Raw genomic sequence first — 21778 nt, 5'->3', positions numbered from 1 at the left:
TTTATGTTTTCTATCTCTTTATTGAACTTCTCCTTTTGTTCTTGCACTGTTTCCCTGACATCATTAAATTGTTTATCTGTGTTCTCTTGTAGCTTTCTGAGCATCTGTAGAATAATTATTCTGAATTCTTTGTTGAACACTTCCTTGAGCTCTATTTCTCTGGGGGCAGTTGTTGGTGGTTTACTGTATTCCTTTGGTAGAGCTGTATTTTCCTGATTTTTTTCATAATTCCTGTAACCTTGACTATGTATCTGCACATTTGAAGGAGTAGTCAACTCTTCTAGACGTTATGGACTGACTTCAGTAACAGAAGCATTTCACCTATGAATAGAGGCACACTGTATCATGCTGTGACTTGGGTCTAGTGGTCCAGGGCGCCAAGTATGGGGGTTTGTGGTGGCACTGCATCTGGGAAGCATGATGTCTCTTCAGTTTAGGCCAATTTGGTCCACAGCACTGACAACTATGTGGTCCTTGGTGAGCACAGAACAGTGTGTGGGGGGGTACGCAGTGGATGCAAGGACTATTGGACTCCTTAGTGGCACCTCCAGATCTAACAGCTAGGGACCAGGGCAGGCAGTGGTGCTGGTCAGAGCCAGTGGTGTGCACACACTCAGCTGCAGAGGCTAGCTGCAGACACCTGTGCCTGCACACTTTTTCCTTAAGCATGTGTGCTTCAGTGGAGGCTGATGGTGGGAGTTGGGCTAGGGACATGCAGGTACACAGCTAGAAGGGCTAGCTATGGGTAGGTGTGATGTTGCCAGCCAGTGATTAGTCTAGGCCCACAAACAGCTGCAGGGGCTGTGGCGTTCCATGTGATCACCTGTGGCTCCAACTCTCCCTGCCCCTCTCACCCTGGGCATGTGTACTGCAGTGGAAGCTGATGGCTGATGACAGGATCCAGGCTGGAAGCATGCAGGCACACAGCTGAAGAGGTTAGCTATGGGTGGGTGTGGTAGTGCTGGACAGTGACAGAAGACAGGGTCTGATCTGGGCTCAGAAGCTGCTCCACAAGCCCTGGTTTTTGGTGTGCCCACTGTGGCTGCACGCTCTTCCTCAGGGTATGAAAGCTACAGTGGAGGCATCAGGCTAGTTCCATGTAGATGCACAGATGGAGGCCCCAAGCAGAAGCACAGTGGTGAAAGTCACCCAGGGTGCTTAGGCTGGCATTTTGCACTCATGCAGATGCAGAGGCTCAACACGGCTATGGGTGTGGCTCCTGGGCTCTGGCAGTAGCAGGGAGGGACTCAGGCAGCTGGCAACTTATACTTGCATAGCTTCAGGATCCTGGATGGCTGTTGGTATGGTTCCTGGGTTCTGGCAGGGGTGGGAGGAGGAAAGGAGTGGGAAGGAACTCAGATGGCTGGCATCAGCAAATGCAAATACCTGTGGAGTGAAAGCTGGTGAAATATGCAGGCAATCCACAGCAACTGTGCTGGCTGTTGGTTTCCTCAGTGGTGAAATTTGCTGAATTCGTCTGCAGAGTAGGTCTTTGTGAACTATGATTGCTCCTGCTGCATGTCTGCTAATAATAGCCTCTGCTTTTCTTCCTTGTTCTTAGCTGGCTCTATACATTTCAGCTTTTCTGGTCTAGGTGGAGTGAACCAAAGTGGGAACTTTCTGCAATGCCTCAAGAAGCTGGATAAGCTGTTTGCTCACCCCTACTCTTCATTTCCTAGAGAGAGGAACTCTTTCTTGGTGGAAGTTCTTTCTTGGTGCTGAACAATGCTGCTTTGGGAGATGGGATGTTGCAGGTGGAATGAAGTTGTCTTCTATCTCTGCTTGTGTGGTTCTCAAAAATTCTCAGTTTTTTGTTCCACTGTGTTGCTAAAATTCCTAGGTGGACTCTAGAGGTTTTCCAGAGCTGTTTTTATTCATGGATAGCTGTTCAATCATTGAACTTTTTGGGGGGTGTGTTGGGGAAGCAGGGTTCTCCTGCATTTCAGTTTTCCCCAGAAACTAATGGCTGATTTTTCATCAAAAACCATGGAGGCCAGAAGGCATACTTAAAGTGTGAAAAGAAAAAAATAGTCAACTAAGAATTCTGTATCTGCCAAAACTGTTCATCAGAACTGAAGGAGAAATCAAGACAGCCCCAAACAAACAAAATCAGAAGAATTTGTCACCAGTAGACTTGCCCTACAAGAAATGCAAAACGGAGTCCTTCAGGCTGAAAGGGAAGGATGCTAGATAGCCATACACAGAAATAAAGAACACTGGTAAAGGTAATTAAATAGGTAAATATAAAATTCAGTATTATTTTATTATTGGTTTGTAACTTTTCTTTTTTACTACATGATTTGAAAGACAAATTCATAAAACAATAATTATAAGTCAATGCTAGTGGATACACATTGTATAAAGATGTAAGTTATGACAATAACATCATAAAGGGGAAAGGACAGAGGTGTCTAGGAGTATAAGAGCAGAGTTTTGCATGCTACTGAAGCTGTTAGTATTAATTCAAACTAAAATGTTATGAATTCAATATGTTACTTATAATCCCCAGGATAACCACGAAGAAAATAACTCAAAAATATACAAAAAGGAAAATGAGAAAGGAACCAAAATGGAACACAACAACAAAAAATCAATTAAACACAAATGAATGCAGTAATGGAGGTAATGAGGAAGGAAAAGCTATAAGACATATAGAAAAAAATAGCAAAATGGCTGAAGCAAATTCTTCCTTATCAGTAATAAGTTTAAATGTAAATAGAGTAAACTCTGTAATCAAAAGGCATAGATTGACAGAATGGATGAAAAAATTATGATCAAACTATATGCTGCCTACATGAGACTCATTTTAATCAAAAGAAACTGGTAGGTTGAAAGTGAAATTATGGAAAGAATACTCCACGCAAATAGTAACCAAAAGAGAACTGGGGTAGTTATACAAATATCATACTAAACAGACTTTAATTCAAAATGTGTTTCAAGGTACAAAGAAGGACATTACATATTGATTAAAAGGTCAATTCACCAAGGAGCTGTAATTATAAACATACACACAACTAACAAGACCATCACAAAATATATGAAGCAAAAACAGGCAAAACAGAAGGGAGAAATAGTTCTACAATAATAGTTCTATACTTCAATACTCCACTGTCCTTAATGGGTAGAACAACAACCCATAAACAGAAGATCAATAATAGAGAACTTGCAAAACACTATAAACCAACTAGAACAAATAACATATACAGAATGCTCTGCTGGCAATAGCAGAATACATATTTTTCTCAAGTGCACATGGAGCATTCTCCAGGATACACCATAAATTGAGCCTCAAGTCTCAGTTAATTTAAAAAGAATAAAATCATACAAAATATCTTCTGTGGTGACAAAGGAATGAAACTGAAAATCAATAACAAGTGAAACTGGAAAATTCACAAATATGTGGAAATGGAGCAACACACTATTAAACGATTAGTAGGTCTAAGAATACATCACAAGGGAAATTAGAAAATACTTAGAACTGGATTAAAATGAAAATACAACCTATCAAAACATATGGGATGCAGCAAGGCAGTGCTCAAACAGAGATTTATAGTTATAAAAACATATTTTTAGAAAGAAACAATATATCAAACCAATAACCTAACTTTACACCTTAAGGAAATAGGAAATTAAAATAGCAAACTAAATCCAAAGTTAGCAGAGGGAAGGAAATAATAAATATTAGTTATAATATTGTAAATTAAGTATACTTCAGTTAAGTAATTAATTAAATTTTTTAAATGGTGTTGGCAAGTTTATGAGAGAACAGACACACATACTCTTTTTTTTAGTTTTACAATTTTTATTTAGTTTTATTGAAATACAGTAGATTTACAATGTTGTGTTAATTTCTGCTGTACAGCAAAGTGATTCAGTTATATATATAAGTTTTTTTTCATATTCTTTTCCATTATGGTTTATCATAGAATATTGATTATAGTTCCCTGTGCTGAATAGTAGGACCTAGTGGTTTACTGCATCTGCTAATCCCAAACTCCCACTCCATCTCTCTCCCACCCTCCCCCACTTGGCAGCCACAAGTCTGTTCTCTATGTCTGTATGTTTCTCTTTCAATAAAAGTTCATTTGTGTCATATTTTAGATTGTACATATAAGTGATATCATATGGTTTTATCTTTCTGTGTCTGACTTACTTCACTTAGTATGATAATCTCTAGTTCCATCCACATGGCTGCAAATGGCATTATTTTGTTCTTTTTTTATGGCTGAGTTGTATGCCATTGTATATATGTTCCACATCTTCTTTATCCATTCATCTGTCGATGGACATTTAGGTTGTTTCCATGTCTTGGCCATTGTGAATAGTGCTGCTATGAACACTGGAGTGTATGTATCTTCTTGAATTATATTTTTGTCCAGATGTATGCCCAGGAGTGGGATTGCTGGATCATATGGTAGTTCTATTTTTAGTTTTCTGAAGAACCTCCATACTGTTTTCCATAGTGGCTGTACCAACTTACATTCCCACCAGTAGTGTAGGAGGGTTCCCTTTTCTCCACCCCTCTCCAGCATTTGTAATTTGTAGACTTCTTTTTTTTTTTGAAGATTTTTTTTTTGATGTGGACCATTTTTTTTAAGTCTTTATTGAATTTTTTACAATATTGCTTCTGGGTTTTTTTTATGTTTTGTTTTTTTGGCCAAGAGGCATGTGGAATCCTAGCTCCCCAACCAGGGATTAAACCCATACTCCCTGCATTGGATGCACTGGACCACCAGGGAAGTCCCTGTAGACTTCTTTTTTTTTTTTTTAACATCTTTATTGGAGTATAATTGCTTTACAATGGTCTGTTAGTTTCTGCTTTATAACAAAGTGAATCAGTTATACATATACATATGTTCCCATATCTCTTCCCTCTTGCATCTCCCTCCCTCCCACCCTCCCTATCCCACCCCTCTAGGTGGTCACAAAGCACCGAGCTGATCTCCCTGTGCTATGCGGCTGCTTCCCACTAGCTATCTATTTTACATTTGGTAGTGTATATATGTCCATGCCACTCTCTCACCCTGTCACATCTTACCCCTCCCCCTCCCCATATCCTCAAGTCCATTCTCTAGTAGGTCTGTGTCTTTATTCCCATCTTGCCACTAGGTTCTTCATGACCTTTTTTTTTCCCCTTAGATTCCATATATATGTGTTAGCATACTGTATTTGTTTTTCTCTTTCTGACTTACTTCACTCTGTATGACAGACTCTAACTCCATCCACCTCACTACAAATACCTCCATTTCGTTTCGTTTTATGGCTGAGTAATATTCCATTGTATATATGTGTCACATCTTCTTTATCTATTCATCCGATGATGGACACTTAGGTTGCTTCCATGTCCTGGCTATTGTAAATAGAGCTGCAATGAACATTTTGGTACATGACTCTTTTTGAATTATGGTTTTCTCAGGGTATATGCCCAGTAGTGGGATTGCTGGGTCGTATGGTAGTTCTATTTGTAGTTTTTTAAGGAACCTCCATACTGTTCTCCATAGTGGCTGTATCAATTTACATTCCCACCAACAGTGCAAGAGGGTTCCCTTTTCTCCACACCCTCTTCAGCATTTATTGTTTCTAGATTTTTTGATGATGGCCATTCTGACCGGTGCAGACACACATACTCTTATGCACCATTAATGGGGATGTATAGCAAATGTATAGGGCAAATTGGCAGTATCAAAAATTTTAATGTCTATATATCCTTTGACCCAGGAATTTTTTTTTGATGCTACTATATAAAAAATATCCTCCCATAAGCCCAAAGATATTTATTGCAACATTATTCATAATGGAGGGGGGAAATCCCTGGAAGTAACTTAAATTTCCATTAATAAGTGAGTGTTTAAATAAATTATGTTAACATTCAGATTCTTGAATAGTATGACTCCACGAAAAATAAAGAATTTATATGGAAAGACCTACATGGCATATTGCCATGTGGTCAAATGGAAAAAAAGGAAATTGCAGATCATTATAGAGTATGATTCCATTTATGTTAATATACTATTAATGATGATAATCTGCTCCACAGATGAAATTGCCTGGTTACGACATAGTCCTACTGCCTTAGGATTGAGAAGGAAAAGAGAAGATAGTGAGGAGAAGAAAATTACAAAGGGATAAGGAGTTGGTAATAAAAAGAGGAAATAGAGAACTTCAAATTTTTAACTGTATATCCTGAAAGGGAGAATAGTGCTTAAAGAGTATAGGTTCTGGAACCAGACTGCCTGAGTTCATAGTTGGACTCTGAACTTACTATCTGGGTAATTATCAGTTAGTTGTCTCACTTCTCTGAGCCCTAGTTTCTTCATCTGTAACATGGGAATAATAGTACCTTTCTCATAAGGTCCTTATGAGGATGGGCTAAATTAATCCATGTAAAGCACTTAACAGAGGTGCATAGTAAGCACTCAATCAACATTAGCTGTTATTTCTTTGGACCAGGCACTGTGTTGTGTTTTCTGTACATGATGTTATCGAATTGTTACAATGACCTGGATGTCATCTATGGAAGCTAACTGTTACAGAGCCCTTCCCTTTTGTGCTACAGTTGCTTCTGACTTTTACTGCCCTCCTTTTATAGTTGAGGAAAATGAGGGTCAGAGAGATAGATGGTTTTGCTCAAGGTGCCATAGCCATATAGGGATGGTCTAATTCCAAAGCCCAGCAAACTCATTTTACTACTCCAGAGGGAGAAGGGAAAGAAAATAGAGAGGGGAGAGCCGGTGCTGGGTGAGGGGGGAGACAAGAGGGGACTGCATTGGGTTTTATCTCTAGCAAGGGCTTGAGATACCTTTGGGGCCAATGCAGGGCCAGGCCAGCAGAAGGCGGGGTGGGTGGAGCTAAGCCAAGGGAGAAGGGATAAAAACCAGGTCCTGACCCACAGCACTCAACCCGTCGTTCGTTCGTCCTCAGTGCAGGGCAACAGGTAAGTGTTGCTTTCAGCCTGGTGCCCTCTTTCTTGGTCTGCTTGCCCACCTCAAGGCTGTATATGCTGACTCTCTGGCTTGACTAGATCTGACTTTGTATGTTCCTTAGAATCTGTCACTCTGTCATTTTCTGTTCCCCCCCTATGTCTCTTCCTGTCTTTCCCAGTTTTCAGCTTTCCTTTGTCTTTTTTCCTCCTTGTTTCCTCTCCTCTGTTAGTTTTCAAGATCACTCACTTTACTTCATCATTCTCTGACACTCTAGCTTTCTCTTATTTTTCCTTCGTCTGAGGTCTATATGTATCTTTTCCTCTAAATCTCTCTCTCCCTTTCCATCTCTTTCTTCTACTCTGCATCTCTCAGTCTCGCTGTTTTCTATCTCTTCCATTCCTTCTCTGTCTCCCAGGAAGAGGTCTTGGTATTTTTTTTTTTTTGGCAATTCTCCATTCCTCCCTCACTTTGACTCCTTCTCTCTCCTTGGCTGACAGCAGAGCTCAGTGGGTCAGACCCCAGAGGGCCAGAGGTAGGGAGAGAAAACAAAGTGAATGTGGGGTGGTGGGAATGATGAATTGGGAAGGGAGAGATTTGAGGGAATTGAGAGATGAATAATTAGCAGAAATAAGGAGAGACGGTGGGAGAAGAATGGGGCCCTATGCTGAAAGTCAATTGATTTGTTTTCTCATCCTAATTCACTGTGAGGCAAATCATTCACCCTTTGAAAAAAAGGGCTTGGCCTATGATTTCCACAACCTCTTCTAAGTTTGATTTCATGGTCTTCTAAATTTTTGTTTCTAAGAATTTCTGATTCTGATTCCAGGAATCTAAAATTCTTTATGATTCTTCCATGATGGGGAGAGGGTGCTAGGAAGGGAAGTAAATCCTGATGCTTCCAACTCCTGAAGAGAAGTTACCACATCCCCTCCAGACTTAACTGATTCTTTCAAAGCAGGCCACAAAGGGGAGAGAGGGATCGAGGAATGCTGCAATGAGTGGTTTCTGGCTCTCTGCTGGGGTAGAGCTGTGGTTGGCCCCTCTGATCTCTGGGACTGCAGATTGGCTGCTGACACGAGAGAGGATTTTAAGGTGTAGGGAAAATCTTCTAGTAATGTTCTATCACTTGGCCCAAAATTTCACAGTTTTCTCCTTGGGTAAAAGCATTGTTTTAAGAAGACCCTGGCAAAGATTGGTGCATAAGTTGTTAAATAATGGAATGAATGAATGTACGAATGAATGAATGTTCACCAGTGCCTGAAATTCCGCTTCAGTTAGAAATCTGTTCCTGTGGTAAAGGCATTGGTTACAACTCAAAATCAAGTGTCCCAGAAAGGGACCTGTTAGTGTAGGAGAGTAGATTTAGGCCTGGAGTCAGGCTCTCAATCAGGATAATGTGTAGTAATATTAGAATCATAGATCCACAGTGGTTAAGTTAGTAGGCTCTGGAACCAGATTGACTAGGTTCAAATCCTGGTTCTCCTACTTAGTAGCTCTGTGACCTGAACAGGTTACTTAATCTTTTGGGCCCTCAGTTTCCTCATCTTTGAAATAAAGTTGATATTAGTATATAACTCACAGGGTTGTCATGAAGATTAAATAAGTCAATGTATGTGAAGCATTTACAAAGGGGTATGGCACAGTGAGAACTCTGTGAGTGTTTGACTGTTAGAACCAGACGGAATCTATGGAGCTATCTAGTCCAATGTTTTTGGAGAAACTGAGGCCCAGAGAGGGAAAATACAGAGCCCAAGTTCATATAGTAAGTTGTAACAGAATCAGGACAAGAATCAAGATTGAGACAAGAATCAGCTTTCCAGACCTTTTCTGGTGTATTCATGATGTTACTTCCCTTGGCTATACCTTCACTTTCCCTACATAGAAAATGTAGAATATAAAAAATAACAGATAACACTTTTTCAGCATTTACTCTAGGATAGGCACTCTTCTATATACTTTATATAGATTATCTTACTGAATCTTCACAACATCCCTGTGAAGTAGATTGTCCTTGTTATTATCTACATTTTAAAGATATAAGACATAGAGCAGAGACATGACTTTTCTAATGTCCCAGAGCTAGTGAGTGGTAGAGCCAGGATTCAAATGCAAGTAGTCTGGCTCCAGAAGCTGTGCTCTTAATACCCTAAATTGCCTAAAATACTCCTTTGATTCGATTTTACTCACTCCAGTCTCATGATAGGTAGTAAGATAGAATGGAAACAGAGCCCAAGATGGGCAGGCAGAGTGAGGCAGGGCAAATTCCAGGAAAGGAGTGTCAGAACAGAGAAACTGGAACTGAAGCTTGAAAGAACTTGATAATTCCACAAATTCCAAGAAGTAGCCTATATTTTCCCAGGTCCCTGAGAATATCATGGCTAAAAGCCCTTTAGAGATGATGTGTGTACTGAACTTCTGTTTTTATACCTGGGGGTGGGATTCACCATCATCCCAAGGCAGGACTGGACTTTGCTTCCAATCTTGGGGGTTTTTCTTCACATTACATACCCCAATGTTGTCATTATTGTTGTTAATGTTGGGAAAGGAATTTGCAGGAGCCTGGAACCTGGCCATCTGCTTTGCCTCCTCTCCCTGGGCCATCCGCCCCCCTCACCACCAATAGCTAGGGTCAGCCCCAGCCAGATGCACAGACATGATTCTAGAAAGGAACTCCTCTCCTCTTCCACACCCTGGTCTCAGCTTGGGGAGTGGTCAGACCCTAAACGTGATAAACTCTGGGAGCCTTATCTGTGGTCTGCAGGCTCAGTCCCAAGCACTTTAGCTTTTGCAGGAAGGCAGGAGAAGGGAAACTCATATCTCCAGATATAAGGTAGGCATCAAATCCAATTCATTACCTATCATATGAGGTAGACATAAATACCTTACATTTGACAGTTGATGAAAGCTGAGACCCAAAGAGGGGAAGTGACTTCCCAAGAACGTCCAACAAGGAGCTGGGGAGCTGGAATTGAAATAAGAAAAGCTAAGATTTTCTTTTAGGCACTTTCCTAAAGTCTTAACATGAGTTTCATTAGTCCTTTCAACACCCCTTGGCCTTTTCCAATTTCAGGACCCACACACCCTACCCCACATACCAACTTATGCTCTTATGACAGCCTGTGAGAGTTGGAGGGGGGTTGCTCTGGGGTGGAACAAGGGGAAGAGGTTGCTTTGTGAGTTAGGAGGAGGGTGTTTGCTCTATGAGATCTAGAAGGGAGGGGTGTTGCTCTGTAAGAGGTGAAGGAGGTTGTCATATGATGACATGGCCACGAGCTCCTCCTGTTCACTTTTCCCCCCACAACATAAAGCCTTAAATACTAGAGGTGCTGTTAGGTTCTACTAAGTAGCTCTCCTGGTGGTGGGAGGGCCTTAGTCTTGCCACATTCCTCCATCTCTCTCCCATTATCCTGTCCCATATCTTGTCTCACCCTCTGATGCTGGATCTCTAGTTTGTCCTTTTTCTTTTAATCTATTTCTCCCTCTTGCTATCTCTAGCTCTCTTTGTCTTTATATGTCTCAGCCCTCCCTCATCCCAACCCCCAACCCACAATAGCCATCTCTCTGTCTCTATCCTTTGATCTTAGCTCTAACTCAGTCTCACTCTCATCTCCTTCAGTAGGGAGGGCCAAGATCCTCTTCCCCTAACTCTTCTTTGTTGTTCTCCCCCACCCACACAATCTCTGATAGAATTTCTCCTTTACCTTTGTGCCTGACTGACTCTCTGCCTCTGCTGGATTCTCTCCTCTCCTGCTCTCAGTATTCTGAGTCTTTGTATATTCTTCCATGCTTCTTGATTTCGCCTCATATCCCTTTTTTGTCCCTCTGTCTATCTGTCTCTAACTCTACCTCTGCTCTGTTTCTCTCTCTCTCTTCTCTCATCTTCTCTCTTTCATTCTCTCTTTCTCTCATCTCAGTCTCTTTCCCTACCTTCTGTATTTCCCATAATCCTCTTGTCCTCTGCTTTTCTGGATCAGTCCTCTTCTCCTTGTTCTTATCTCTACCTGTCCCCTTTCCTCTGGCTTTGATCTTTCTCTCTCCCGCAATTTCTGTTGTAACTCCACTACTACCATTGTACCTTTGTTCTCTATTACTTTCCTCCTTTTATCTTTCCGAATTTTTCTTTCTTTATGACTCTTCCTCTATTCTCTTTCCTCCATTTAAGTCCCTGCTCATTCATTAATTTACTCCCAAATTCAATAAATATTTATTGAATGCCTACTATGTGTATTTTTTTTAATTATATTCTCCCCACCCTGATTCTCTCCTCTGTCTTAGCCTCTGCCTCTTTCATTCACCCATAGACTTGTTACCCAGATTCCTTGGGTCTTGCTTTCACCTACATCTCTATCTGCTTTTCCAAAATCCAGGAGAAAATCCAAAGGCAGTAAAATACCTGTCTGGTGGCACATGGTGCCCTTTTGTCCTATTCCCTGAATCTACTTAAGCTGATACCTATGGCCTCAAGCTCCTTGTCTCTCTGACTGGGCCTGCTCAGGAAACACTCTGAGTGAAGCCTCATGAGCCCTGGTCAATGGCATCTGTCTGCATTAGCAAGTTGAATCTTCATTTGGCTGAGGCCAATATTCTTAGAGAGAGTCTTAGCCTTAAGTGTTGATCAAAGGGTTGGTGGGTTGTCAACTCTCATCCTGCCACACACAATCACACTTCAATGATCCTTACTATCACAGAGGGGGTCAGTGGCAGAGTCTGAATCAGAATTCAGGCTTTCTGACCTCCAGTGGGAACTCTTTTCTTCACCTCTTTTGTCTAATGATCAGTTTCCTGTTTCTTCCTCTCTGATGCCTTATTAGTACATTTTAATATTTGGAAAGTTCTTACCCTGAAATGACAATAAAGGCATCTCTGGGGAGGGAGGCAAGCTGGGTGAGAAGCTAAAGGCAAAGGATCAAACACAAGAATGACCCTTGGCTTTCAGCCAGGTCTTCATGGTGGAATCTCATCTCTTCCACATCTTATGCAGAACTTCGGGCTCAAGAGGGTGGCAGCAGCCATGTTGCTACAGCGTTGCCCAGTGCTTATCCGGAGCCCCACAGCCCTCCTGGGCAAGATGATTAAGACTCACCAGTTCCTGTTTGGTATTGGACGCTGTCCCATCCTGGCCACCCAAGGAACAACCTGTTCTCAAATCCACCTTAAGGCAACCAAGGCTGGAGGGGGTAAGAAGTCACTGCTGGCAAATGGGGGAGAATGTCTGGGTCCTAGAGATAAGGTTCCAAGTCATACTGGTCATCGTTACCTAATAATTGGAAGGGTTCATGTGAAAAGTATCAAGGAAGAATGAGCTTGCCTAAAAATACACTGGCCTCTGACTTCTGGCAGTATCTCTAAAAGGAGTTTCACTCTCATGCCCCTCACATTCTATATACTCCAGTCACGCTGAAACTACTTAAAGTTGTCTGGATTAACTCTGTTTTCTTAAGTTTCTGTGTCTTTGCACCTGTCAAATGACTCTCTCCCATTATCTTTACTAGAGTATCTCATACTTCTCATGCAACATTTAACTTGGCCATCATCTCCTCTATGAAGTCTAGCTAGACTTCCAGCCTGTCCAAATCCAATTCTGGGTCATGTCCCTTTCCTCTTCTAGCCCATGTCCTCCCTCCCATCCCAGCACTGTTCATAATGTGTCTTCAGTATGTGCCATTCCCAACAACTCAGGAACTCCCCTAGGGACCAGATACATCCATCTCTGTGTCTCTACCATAGCCTGAGATAGAGCTTTGAGATATAGTACTTCTTAGTGACCACTGTTAAACTTACAGCTAGAAGCTCACTGCCACTTACTCTCTTAACTTTGCATAGACTCTCCATCTTGGGCCAAGAGCCACTGTCCCTTCATGCTGTTGGAACTCCAGGATGGGAAGAGTAAAATTGTGCAGAAGGCAGCCCCAGAAGTCCAGGAGGATGTGAAGACTTTCAAGACAGGTTGGAGTTAAGTTCCACCTCATGTAACCTCTACACCTAATGCTTGATTTCACTTTATTACGATCCTGAGCTAGGCAGCTCAGGGCAGCTAGTATACATTTCATGATGGAAGTCCAGTCTTTTCCAGGGGAACCATGGTACTCAATAGCATAGACTGTGCACTGAAATGCACCCTCCCCAACACACATACATGCTTCTGTAACTTTTAGCTATTAGTCTAAAATGAGCCTTCTAGAGTTCTGCCTCCTCTCTCCCAAGTGGCTAAATGGATTCCAACAGGCTGGGCTCCCACATTTAAGCAATACCACTCTATGACAATCTGGATTTGCATAAAAGAGTGAGTTTTGGAAGCAGGTACATTCTTTAGAAGGGTATGGAGCCCAGGTGAACTCAATTGGTGCAGACCACTGAAGGCCACACTTGAGAGTTGGCCACACTTGAGAGTTGGCCATACAGTCAACATCTTTCGTAGACCCTTTTGGGATATAATTAAGAGTAAAAATTTCAAAATTGAATTTTAATGACTTTCAGAAACGAAGAGTAAGGTACACTGTCCTGCATCTACCTTCCATGTGCAAGACTCAGCATTGCTGCTCCAGTTATCTCACCCAAGGGAAAGTCCTAGTGAAGAGAAGTGTAATTCAGCCTATGGATGGTTTTCTGACATATAAGTCTCCACTTGGGGAGATGAGAAAGGGCTCACTTTGCAGAATATTTCTTCTCTCTGCACAAGGCTTCCCTACTTCCTAACCTTGAATTTTTATATGTTGTATTGTGTTTAAAGAAGATATCACATGCTTTCCTTTTCCCCCCTTTTTTCATGGCCAATGAATCCCATACTCCTTCTCAGACCTGCCCATCTTCCTGGCCTCAACCAGCCTGAGGAAGCCATTCTTCAGTCCCCAGGAGTCAGAGAAAAATTCAGAGAAGGTCACGCACCTGATTCAGAACAACATGGCTGGTGAGTTTGCTGAGGAGGAAGTAAAAGGGGTAGGAATATGGAAGGAATGCTGAAAGGGCTTCTGACACAGTAGAGGCAATGGCAAGGAAGCACTTTAGAGCCAAAGGGAGTCTGAGTTTAAATTTTAATGCTGACACTTGTTGTATCTGCATGCTTTAGAAAGTAATCACTTACCTCCAGTGAGATTTTAATAACTCAAGTTATTATGAGAAGGAAATAAAATTACACTTATGGAAGCGCTTCTAACTTGTTATGAAGCTTCATTAAATATTAGGTGTATTCCTATTATTTCTTCTCCATGTTTCCCTCAAAAACTCTCATCCTTCGCAGAGAGCCTTTTTCCCCTCTCTTATATGTGTTTATATTCATTTTTCATAATAGAATTTGTTTTATTTTCCCAGTATAAAAAGAATATAAAAAGGGAAATTTAAAGCACTCAGAGTTCCACCATCCACCATTAGCTTTTTGTCATACTTTTTCCAGATATTTTCCTATGACTAAACACACACACACACACACACACACACACACACACACACACACACACACACACACAAAACTACACTTCCCTCCACACACATGTTTTTATTAGAAATGTGATCTTACTCCACCTGGAGTTTGTTATTACGCTTTGTCACTTAACAATATGTCATGGGCATTATTCCATGTCCCTAAACATAGAGCTGCATAATAATTATTAATGGTTGAAATGTGTTCTGTAGCATGAATGCAACATCATTTAGTTAACCAAGCACCTATATTTCAGGTAATTGTTTCCAATTTTTTGTGTGTATTCTTCCACTCTACATTGTATGTTGGTTTTACATACATATAAATATATCCAAAGATAATATATAGTATTATCTTAGACTTAGTGTGGCTGTACTAGAGAGTATTTAGCTATTCCTCTATTGGGTTGCTTCCAATTTTTCCTATTACAAACAGAGGTGCAACAAACATCCTTGAGTGTACCTTTTCATGTACATAGGTAAGTGTTCCTCTAGAATAGACACTAAGAGGTGACAATTCTCAGGACATAGGGGTGTGTACATTTTCAATATTAATAAATATTGCCAATTAGTCCTCCAAAGTGGTGTACCAGTTATCAAAGAGAATCCATATTCTCACACGCTCTCCAGCACTTAGTATTATCACATTTTAAAATCTTTATCAATTTGATGAGTGAAAATTTGTTTTTGCAGTTTGATTTTCCCTGATTAAGCATCTTTTTCTACATTTATTGAATTGTCTGTTTATATTCTTTGCCCACTTTTCTATTGGGTTAAAACTTTCCATAGTAATTGTGCAGAGTTTCTAAAAAATAAATTCTGGATATCAATTTTTCTGTTAAACATGCTGCAAATATTCCCCTAGGTATGTCAGCATGTGCATTTTAAAAACTTTTGGTACATATTTCCAAACATCCCCGCAGCAAAGATGTTTCCAATTTACACCCCTACCATATAAGTTGCCATCTGAAACAATCATGATTTTTGTCTCATGGATAGAGTTCTGGAGTTCAACAAGCCCACTGGCATACATTATTTCAATTTATCCTAAAAGTAGGGTTGCTCCATTTTGTAGTGGTAATGGTTAAAGAAGTAGACTCTAGGTCACTTATTTGTAGGCCACTTATGTGCCGTATGACCTTGGTCAAGTTACCTAACCTCCATAAGCCTCTGTTTCCGCACTTGTAAAATGGAGATACTAATAGAACTTTCCATATAGGGTTGTTATGAGGAATAAATAAAATAATATTTATATGTTCCTAAGAGAGGGTATTAGATGTAATAGGCACTTATTAAATGTTGGCTATAATAATATTATTTAAAATTATTATTATTATTATTACTACTACTACTATATTACAATAATCACAATACTACTACTATGTGCCAGACACTAGTTTGGGTGTACTACATTCTGTTTGTCATCAGATGGTCACAGTTCTGCATGGAAGATATTATTAATCCCATTCTACAGATGAGGAAATTAAAACTAAGAGGATTCATGACTTGCTCAAGATCACACAACTAGGAAGTGCCAGAGCTATGACTAGAAACTAGACCTATCAATATTCTTCCACTGAAACTAGAAGTAGTGATTCTAGTAAGGAGGGTGCCATACTAACCTTGGGAAAAGAGATGAGGCCATGCCAAGTGTAGGAAGCCTGAGTGAATGTATAAATAAATTACTAAGTGAATGAGCCAGTGAGTAAGCAAAGGGATGGTTGAATGAAATAGTAGAGAGTTAATGTGACCCAGTAAGTTAATGACTGATCAAATAAATGAATAAATGGAAAGAGAATTGGAGAACACCAAATCAACAGCATGAATAAAATATGGACTAGCCAGGAAGTCATTTAAAATGAATTCTTCTCATCCACATTTCTACTCCTGCAGGAAACCATGTCTTTGGTTATGACCAGTTTTTTAGGAACAAGATCATGGAGAAGAAACAGGACCACACCTACCGTGTTTTCAAGACTGTGAACCGCTGGGCTGATGCATACCCCTTTGCTGAACACTTCTTTGAGGCATCTGTGGCTTCAAAGGATGTGTCTGTCTGGTGCAGTAATGACTACCTGGGCATGAGCCGGCACCCTCGGGTCTTGCAAGCCACACAGTGAGTAGTAGGGTCTGAGCCATGAGCTGTGGGGAGACATCCAGAGAAGAGCCAAAGCCACGCATGGAAAGAAAAGGCAGAGCTGACAGTGGAAACCTTGTTTCCACGCAACACCCCTTTTGTCCAAGGTCCTCCAGCAAATCTAATCCTCAGACATGGACTAAGTCAACAAGCCATGTTTTCCAAACTCTTTGGTGTCCAGTGCTACAAAGGAAAGGATGAGAACCCGAGCAAGGCCCACTCTCTATGAGTTCTTACTCTGGCTGCAGAATGAGTATTACCAGAGATGATGTGCGAACTCCTCTAGAAGGTCTTCCAAGCTAATCAAGCTCAACCTGGCTTCTCCCTCCATCCCTGAGTGCTTTCAGCCTGAGAAGGAAGGTCCATTTCTCCCCATTGTCCCCAGCCTCCCCTCTACTTGGTCATATAGGACACAGCTCATAGAGAATCACTAAGTCAATACTGACCCCCTTCAAGGAAGAGAAACCTCCCCAGTTCCTCAGAATCTGACAAGAGTTTCTTCTCCTTGTCCCCCCTCTGTTTTCTCCTGGTCAGAGAGACCCTGCAGCGTCATGGAGCTGGAGCTGGTGGCACCCGCAACATCTCGGGTACCAGCAGGTTTCATGTTGAGCTGGAGCAAGAGCTGGCTGAGCTGCACCAGAAGGACTCAGCCCTGCTCTTCTCTTCATGCTTTGTGGCCAATGACTCTACTCTCTTCACCTTGGCCAAGATCTTGCCAGGTAAGCCTGGGGCCTGAGCTTTGTTCAGTGGGTGGTATCCTGCACTACAGCATCCAGGTTTACTGCTTCCATCACTCCTTCCCTGTCTTCTGAGTTCACTTGCTCCCATTGCCCTTCCTTCTAACCAACCTTGCATCTCCTCAACACTTGATGACTATATCGCAACGTCACAGAAGGGTAACATCATAAATTTATCATTTCCCAACTCAACTGCACTCTTAACACTTATAAACAGTCCTTTTATGTCCCTACATCAACTTTTTCAAACTTTCTTCCCCCTTCTAAAACCTGTAGCTACCTCCTCCTTCACTCTTAGCAAATAACCTCATATCTTACAACACAAAGAAAACAGAAGCCACCAGACAGGAGCTCCTTTAACTTATAGCCACCAAATCCACAAATTCATCTGACTGTTCATGTACCCTTCTTTCATTCTTTCCTTCTACAAATTGAAAGCGCATCTCTCCTTCTGCCTAAAGCCAATCCCTTCACTTATACACTAGATTCCATCTGAATCCCATCTTCCCACTCCCCCATTCTCTAGCCAATAATGTCTTCAACTAATATGCCTGTCATCCTTCCATCATAGCCCAACCCTGGATGAATATAACTCTCTACCTTCTTTATGTCAATCCTGGTCTTATATAATTGCTCAGATGGGAGCCACTAAAAATTCATGATCCCCAACCTCTACCAGGTCCTCTATGCTGCCTGGCAATCCTGTTTTCATAGTCAGCTCTCCAAGTCTCCAAGGTAACTTTGCCAAACCCCGCTCTCCTCAGCCTTCTTACACCTTCACCTCACCTTCAACCACAGCAAATGACTTCACCTCCTACCACACGGAAAATAGAAGACCCCACGCAGTAATGTCCTCAACTTCTTGCCTCAAACTACTTATAGACTCATGAGCATTCCCCCATGTCCTCTCCTCTCTCCTTCTCTCCTGTCACAGTAGAAGAGGTGCCCTTTTTCTTGTTGACTAATTCTTACATTGGTGCTCTGTGTCCTCTACCTCTTCAGGAACCTTGATCTATGAGTTCTCTCTCTCCCTCCTGTATCTTTAGCCTCTCCCTCTCTTTAAAAATGTTGAAGTCTTTTGCATCTCAAAAAAAAATTTCTCTCATCACTCTCTAGATACTGCCCTTCTCTCTCCTCCTTATAACAGGCAAACTGCTTGAGAGAAGTCTCCACACTTGTTATCCACTTCCTCACTTCCTGTCGATTTTTCAGCACACTGTAAACACCTCCACTGCTTCTCAGAAACTTTTTCCGAGATCACACATAATCCCAGCTAAAGCCAACATCTTTGGGAATGTTTTCAGTGAACCCCCTCTTCAGCCATTAGAATTCAACTTCTTTCCATTTCCTCTGCAACCATCCTCACCTAGACCAACATCATTTTCTTGATTTCACCTTTGCCCTCCTACAATATATTCTTCACAACAATCAGATCATATTTTTAAAATGCAAACCTATCTTTGTTACTCTCCTGCCCCAAACCCTTTAATAGATCCCCACTGCCCTTAGGACCAAATCCAAACTCTTTATAATGCTTTCTAAAGCCCTCAAAATCTGGCCTCTACCTATGTCTTCAGGCTCATCTTTTGACACCCCTCCTCTCACTCTTTCATTCAGTAATATATTAATTCATATATTCATTCACTCACTTAAAAATCAGGAATTTGGTTTTTTATCCATTCATTCAGGAAAGGTTTGCTTAGCATCTAAAGTACACTTAGCCTTAATCTGGGTACCAGAGACAGAAAAATAAAAAGATGTGGCTCCTGCTCCCTAGAAACTCCCAGTCTACTTATCTTTCACAGCAGGTCCTCCAGGAAGTCATGCCTGATTTCCACAGGTAGAAGTGATCCCTTACTCTAATGAAAGGCCACAGTTCCTTGATGTCAGTGCAGTTTTTGGGGCCCAGGAATCAACTCCATCCACCAACGTCCCATCTCTACCTGTTCTCCCAGCATTGTCCAGTAAAAAGCCCTGCATTCCTCAGGTCCTAGAGAAAGGTCTTCCCCTCTCTGGACCTTAGCTTCCTCACTTGTACAGTAAAGGGATTAGATTCCATGGTCACCAATGGCCCTTCCAGCTCTGACTTGTCATGAGCTTATGATTCAAATTGTGAAAGTCTGATGAGTGTCTACCCTGTAACTATAAGCAGAGTGATGATACCTGGAAGAGGTGGGATTTCATCTAGATCAGGAAGAATCTAGCATCAGTCCAAATCAGCAAACATTCCCTGGGATAAACTCCTTTCCAAGGCTTAATCTTGGTGTCTAGGAGAAGGAACATAGGCCCGCCCTGTCCTCAGGAAACTCTGGAGCTTCTTGGGAAATTCAAATTTCCTCCACCTCAAGATAGTCAAAGGCCAGACCAGAGTTAGAAATGCCTGGAGGGAAGAGTGTAGGGGTCAGAATTTCAGGGCAGAGGAGTTCTTCCAAGAGAGGAAGAGATGTTACAAAGGCTTCCAGAGGATGGAGAAGCAGAGCAGAGTCTTTAAAGGGAGGAAAGGGTTGGCTCTCTGTCCCTGCCAGGTCAATCCTGAGGTTGAAGTGTGAACACTGGGACAGAAGCTTAAGCATTATGCATCTGGTTCTTCAGGGTGCGAGATTTACTCAGATGCAGGCAACCATGCTTCAATGATCCAAGGTATCCGCAATAGTGGAGCAGCGAAGTTTGTCTTCCGGCACAATGACCCTGACCACCTGAAGAAACTTCTAAAGAAGTCCAACCCTGAAACACCCAAAATTGTGGCCTTTGAGACTGTTCACTCCATGGATGGTATGTATATGTGTGAGTGTATGTTTACTAAAGTTGGTCTCACAAAAACTATGATGATAATGATAACAGCTAACATTTATAGAGTGCTTATTATGTGCCAAGCAAAATTATTAGTATTTTACATGTATTAATTCACTTAATCTTCACCATGATTCTATGAGGTAGGTGCTATCATTATTTCTGTTTATTTATAAGAGGAAACTGAGACATAAACAAGTGAAGTGACTTGCCCTAGGTCACACAGCCAGTAAATGCCAAAGGATGGAGGCAGCTATTACACTGATCTCAAAGGTTAAGAAACTAAAGTGCAGAGACAGTACACAATTTGTCTTGGTTGGCTCAGTAAATTGGTGCCAAAGTGAGTACCTGAACCCTAGGATGTACGATTCCAATTCCTTCACATGACACTCCCTCCATTAGAAGTGCAAATCAGTCATCCCAGTGTCTGGTTTCTGCAACAGAAAATTTCACAAACCATTGCCTGGGAGATTTTTCAGGGTCCAATATCTTCCTACCTCTTTTCTTTCCCCAACTGAAACAATGTTCAAATCATTCTATTGTTGTCCCTTTTAAGCAGAAATCATGGGTTTTAGGCATAACCTTCTGGATTTACTAAAAGGAAGAGGTCCTCACTTCATTTCAACTTGTCACTTTTCCAAGTGAAACAAAGCAGAGTCCACTGTATTCTCTGATTTAGCCAATGTAAGTGCCATCACATCAAGCAATGGTGATGCACAGGCTGTTGCACCAAACTATCCATGTTCAAGTCCCAGCATGACAACTTACTAGCTTGGGCAAGTTTCTTAATTGCTCTGTGTCTCAGTTGCCTTACCTTTAAAAATGGAGATGATAATAATAGAGTAGCTGCGAGAATTTAAGTAAGTTAATTTATATAATGAACTTATTGTCATGCCCTCTTTCACAGTTCTACAACTAACAATGATTATATTTCTACCACCGAGACTACTCTAATTCATTCTTTTTTTTTTTTTTTTTTTTTTTCGGCCACACTGCACGGCTTGTGGGATCTTAGCTCCCCGACCAGGGATCAAACCTGCGCCCTCAGCAGTGAGAGCACAGAGTCCTAACCACTGGACCAGTAGGGAATTCCCTCTAATTCATTATTTCTGTAGTGAAAGCCATGTTGGAACCATTCTACTTCCTTACATTTGCAAATGAATGGTTCCTTATTCTTTTGGTGGAGACCCTGCCTAAACTGTCAACCATAGGGCTGAATTCCTCCCACTGAAATGATGTTTGAGCCATCACACTGTCCTCTTTGTCTTGGGCTCCAACTCCTGTGGTTTTCTCCCCTCCTGTTGTCCCAGCTCATATACTTTAATCCAGGCCTGGAGTCCCTGTTCCCACCAGAAGAAGTTTCTTCTGTATTCCAACTCCCTGTACCATTAGTTTCCAGGGATAGGGAATGGCAGAAGTGTGGTTCTTGTATATGTAGACTGGCCAAAAAGTCTATACATGAGATTCACAGCCATTTGAAGACCTTATAAACGACTATCAGCATAGAAGATGTCTAGAATAACAGGGAAAAATGGTAAATCTGCATGGAAAATGTACAGGAACATACAGATTACTTCTAATTCACTTTCATTCAGTATACTGAGACTGAGTCTGTGGGTGGGGGCCCTCAGGTAACAACATTGACAGAGATGAGAAAGAAATATATTCCCACAGAGACACAGAAAAGACAGAAACAGAGGCACAAAGAAACTCAGAAAGAGACAAAGATATAGAGAAAAAAAGTCTGAAGTCAGAAAGGTAGATAAAAAAGGGAC

The 21778-nt window shown here is 41.4% G+C and overlaps 1 protein-coding gene across 1 annotated transcript in view; it reads left to right on the top strand.

Annotated features, from left to right (window-relative positions):
• Positions 1–1305: 1305 nt before the first annotated feature.
• ALAS2 (5'-aminolevulinate synthase 2) overlaps positions 1306–21778 on the top strand; it is a 28703-nt gene continuing 8230 nt past the window's right edge. Inside the window, exons 1-7 of the mRNA XM_082445181.1 lie at positions 1306–6934; positions 11905–12100; positions 12747–12869; positions 13720–13830; positions 16233–16455; positions 17011–17195; positions 19806–19985. Coding sequence (XP_082301307.1) covers positions 11935–12100; positions 12747–12869; positions 13720–13830; positions 16233–16455; positions 17011–17195; positions 19806–19985 — 988 coding nt within the window. The 5' untranslated portion in view covers positions 1306–6934; positions 11905–11934. The remainder of the gene's footprint in view (positions 6935–11904; positions 12101–12746; positions 12870–13719; positions 13831–16232; positions 16456–17010; positions 17196–19805; positions 19986–21778) is intronic.

The sequence above is a fragment of the Balaenoptera physalus genome (assembly GCF_965194825.1).
Source record: "Balaenoptera physalus genome assembly, chromosome: X".
Lineage (NCBI taxonomy): Eukaryota > Metazoa > Chordata > Mammalia > Artiodactyla > Balaenopteridae > Balaenoptera > Balaenoptera physalus.
This window is presented reverse-complemented; position numbering and strand designations above follow the sequence as displayed.